General features: G+C 34.2%; 1 protein-coding gene across 1 annotated transcript; it reads right to left on the bottom strand.

Moving 5' to 3' along the window:
* Positions 1-609: 609 nt before the first annotated feature.
* LOC122662261 (caffeic acid 3-O-methyltransferase-like) lies at positions 610-3,514 on the bottom strand. The gene is made up of 4 exons (XM_043857842.1): positions 3,070-3,514; positions 1,896-2,206; positions 1,005-1,069; positions 610-906 (listed from the first exon to the last, which is right to left on the bottom strand). The coding sequence occupies exons 1-4, from the start codon at positions 3,477-3,479 to the stop codon at positions 610-612; spliced, it is 1,083 nt and encodes a 360-aa protein (XP_043713777.1). The 5' UTR covers positions 3,480-3,514.
* Between the last annotated feature and the right edge of the window lie 301 nt (positions 3,515-3,815).

Here is a 3,815-nt window from a genome sequence, read left to right as displayed (position 1 = left end):
GTGTAAGAGTTTTTAACAAAGTTCTAAACACTTCTGGTTGAGATTCTTGCATTTTGTTAGATGGAGAATTCATTTTAGCCGTTGTAGTATTTTTTGGATACAAGACAACAACTAGATGTTGATGTACAGTGAATTCTTTTGGGGCTCGACCATGCTATGAAAAAGGGTTGGAATATTGAAGAAGTTTTGTGTACGAACAATGATATATCGGTTTTCTTTCCAATCCCTACTCACAATGCATGGCCTTGGCACCTAGTTTCTTCGTTTCTAAAGTTAAACTCTCTTATAGACAATGTTATCTTTTGTTTTAAAGAGCATGCTCAAATAGTTTTTGTCCGGCGTTTCGATTTTAGAACTATGAGATGCCGCCTTAATTTTATCTAGGAACATTGTAGATATCCTTAATATTTTAATATTTAATGCATATATTTCTATTTCCATAAAAAAAAGGATTGTTATCCCTAGCTATATTTGAAAAGATTGGTCAAACAATCAATAACAAGGATTTTCTCTCAAAAGATTGAGCACACAAGCAATGGGTGCTTAAATTTGTTTATTTTTGGCTAGAAATGGGTGTTTAAAATCAAAACAAGGAAAAACTTGCATATCTTACTTAATAAATTCCATGACCCAAAGGTTAATTACAGGACAAATGATTTGAAGACTACTAAAACCAGCTTCCTTGGCAAGGGCTTCAAACTCTGTTTTAGTTCTTTCTTTTCCTCCAGGATTAATCATCATCATCATGTTGTCAATTTGATAGCCAGCTCGAGCAACACGGTTACTTTCAGCTGCTTCTGAAAGAATGGCTTCAACATTGATCACCTTCCCACCATTTGGTAATGCTTTGTAGCAATTCTTCAAAGTTTTCAAGCAGTGTTCATCACTCCAGTCATGCAATATCGACTAAAAATTCATATAACCCACAAATTAATATGTCAACAAACATAGTTTATTATCTGTTGCTTGGTATATAAAGGTTCTAAAGATAATTCAAATCTCACCTTCATAAAAATGGCATCCCCTTTTGGAACACTTTCGAACATGCTACCTCCAACATGCTCTACACCTGTGCACCAAAATTTCATAGGGGATAATCATTCTATAAGAAAATCTATTTGAGGCGATGGATTTAGGTGATGATATAAAAAAAAATTGCCAAAAAATACATATGGCGACGGTAAAAGGTAACTATAGTCTTATATGTTATTCAACGATGGCACAAAACTTATTGTTGCCCTAAATAAATTTTCTACGATGGTATTCAGGTAGCCATCGTCTTATATCCCATGGATTCATAATTGATAGTCTTGTTTATGCAATGAAGAATGTAATGATGTAATTAAAAATAAAAATAAGATTGTAATTTTGAAAATTATATATTTTAAAATAGTACATTTTTTACGTCGATAATAATCTTTTTTTTTTGGGAGGTAAATGACGATAATACTGTCCCCATTCTTACGACGAAAACTCTCATCGCAGAATACATAATACATACATTAAACCATTTTTTTTCAATGATGGGAAATTTTATCGCTAATAGAAATAAAGGCAATGGTAAAATAGTAACTGTCCTTGAGCACTAAACAAAGGCGATGGTAAAATGATACCGTTGCCAAAAATGTGACCTAAAGGTGACAGAAAATTATTAACTATCACTGAAATATAAACCCGATGGTGGTGCATTTGCCATCATTTGGTTATGGAATTATAGGCGACGGAATTATTTACTGTCGCCTTTATTTTTGGCAACGGAAACTTATTATTGTAATTACTTGTTCACTTAGCAATTAGCATTCAGTTTAGCACATGATGATTAACTGCATCGTAATAAGTTATTTAATCTAAAACTGATTAATTGAAAATTGCATTATGGATGTAAAGATTATTACCGGGATAAGATGGTGCTTCTGCAACGACATAAGGCAAATCAAAGTTAATACCCTTAATTGATGGATATTTGGAAGTGATCATTTTAAGGGCAATACCAAATCCACCTCCAACATCAACTAATGAATTCAGGCTTTCAAACCCTTTGTATGTTTGAAGAAGTTTATTCATAGTAATGGTGGTTTGACCTTTCATTGCCTTATTGAAAAGGATATTGTTTCCAGAATCAACACCTTCATAGTCAAATGATGTCATTCCAAAAGCTCTGTTAAATGGGACTCCACCTTCAAGAATTGCATCTTTCATATGGAACCTACAATAAAAATAAGACAAAGTGAATAACAAAGTATTCAGAAATAAGAACTTAATGAACTTTTTCCCTTTTTGATTGACCACCTCATAACATTAACCCATTTAGAAAATCTTGACAAATTTTAACTTTTGTTGTAATTCTAAACAGAAGCAACAAATTTTTTTTTTTAATACAACTCAAACGAGATGGTAAAAATATAGTATAATTATTTGAAAATGAAATAAAAATGAATGATATAGATTTTAAACATTTAGATTTGAAAAATACTAGACAAAAAAAAATGACAATATGTATAAATTTCAATTGTGGAACCAACTCATATCTTATTGTTAGTTTTTAATATTTGATATGTGGGCCTTAAGATTTATAATTTTAAATTATATTTCTAGAAATCAAGATTTTAAGTTTTTTAAAAAGTGGTGTTTTTTAACCTATAAACAGGAAAATGTGTTTTAAACATATTTAAAACTTTTGCTATTTTTTGGAATCATTTTTTCTATCACTGAAATTAATTAAAAAATATGAAAAAATAAAAATAAAAAACTAAGTAGACAAAAAATGACATTTAAAACGCGTCTTACCTAATTATAGGCAGACATTCATAAATAGAAAGAAGGTTGCAAGCATAATATTAAACTAATAGAAAAAGGAGGAGGGGGAGGGACCTGGCTCTCCTCCAGCCGTGGCGGGAGCTGGAGGATCCAGCCCAGCAAAAATAGGGGGGTCATTAATTTCATAGGGGGCCCTGCCTGTGAAATGACCCAAATACCCCTGTTTTTGCTGGGCTTGATCCTCCAGCTCTCGCCACGGATGGAGGAGAGCCGAATACAGGGGGAGGGGGAGTGCAAAGGTCTCATCTTTACCAGCCTTCCATGGTGACCTTGTCTTGATGCATGAGCAGTAACATATCCAGTGACCCCAACTCTTCGTTTTCAAGCAAGAACTTGCAAACCGGGGCAAGCCCATATAGCCTCTCAACTAGGCCATCGTTATGTGTCCGAAGAGAACAAGTGACAACATTGTAGCTGGCCAGGAGGCGAAGCATACGATCAACCATAACTGAGGCATCTGGGTTTTTTGTGGGAAGCTTTGAAACAATCTCAGAAGATGAGATTTCATCTTTAGAACCAGCTTTACCAATGATCTCTAGAATTCCAAGCTCTATAACTGATCTCAAGACCATGGGAAGAACTGCAGAGCTTGCCAATTGCATTGCAAATAGGCAAGCTTCCTGATCATACTCTTGTTGCTGCTGCTGCTGCTTCTCTTCCATGGTGAGTTTGGTGTGGTTTTGGTTTGGATCTTGGAGTTGATAGATGTTTCTTATAAGGGCTTTGTGAGAGAAGAGAGGTAGAAATTAAATAAATGATCGAGGACCCCAAGTGACATGAACCAGCCAAAGGAGGAGATAGGCATGCATGAGCCTGGCATTAAGAGTTTGAAGAGCATAGCTATTTTTTTAAGAGGTTGAAGGGGTAGTTCAGTTGGTCACTTGCTCTTGAGTTCAAATCTTCTTAGGATCCTAACTATAAAAAAAAAAAAATTTCTTTAAAATAATTAAAGAAATATTTTTTGGAGGTTGGTTCACCTGCACGGAGAGATGTGAATG

Source organism: Telopea speciosissima, chromosome 5 (assembly GCF_018873765.1).
Source record: "Telopea speciosissima isolate NSW1024214 ecotype Mountain lineage chromosome 5, Tspe_v1, whole genome shotgun sequence".
In the NCBI taxonomy this organism is placed as follows: domain Eukaryota; kingdom Viridiplantae; phylum Streptophyta; class Magnoliopsida; order Proteales; family Proteaceae; genus Telopea; species Telopea speciosissima.
The sequence above is the reverse complement of the archived record's forward strand: the minus strand, read 5'-3'. Positions and strand labels throughout refer to the sequence as shown.

Coding starts and splice junctions, on each gene's coding strand:
- LOC122662261 (XM_043857842.1), bottom strand. CDS start 3,479: ATGGAAGAGAAGCAGCAGCAGCAGCAACAAGAGTATGATCAGGAAGCT. Junction 2,207..3,069: donor AAGGTCACCATGGAAGGCTG/GTAAAGATGAGA, acceptor TTTTTATTGTAG/GTTCCATATGAAAGATGCAA. Junction 1,070..1,895: donor AGAAGCACCATCTTATCCCG/GTAATAATCTTT, acceptor TTTGGTGCACAG/GTGTAGAGCATGTTGGAGGT.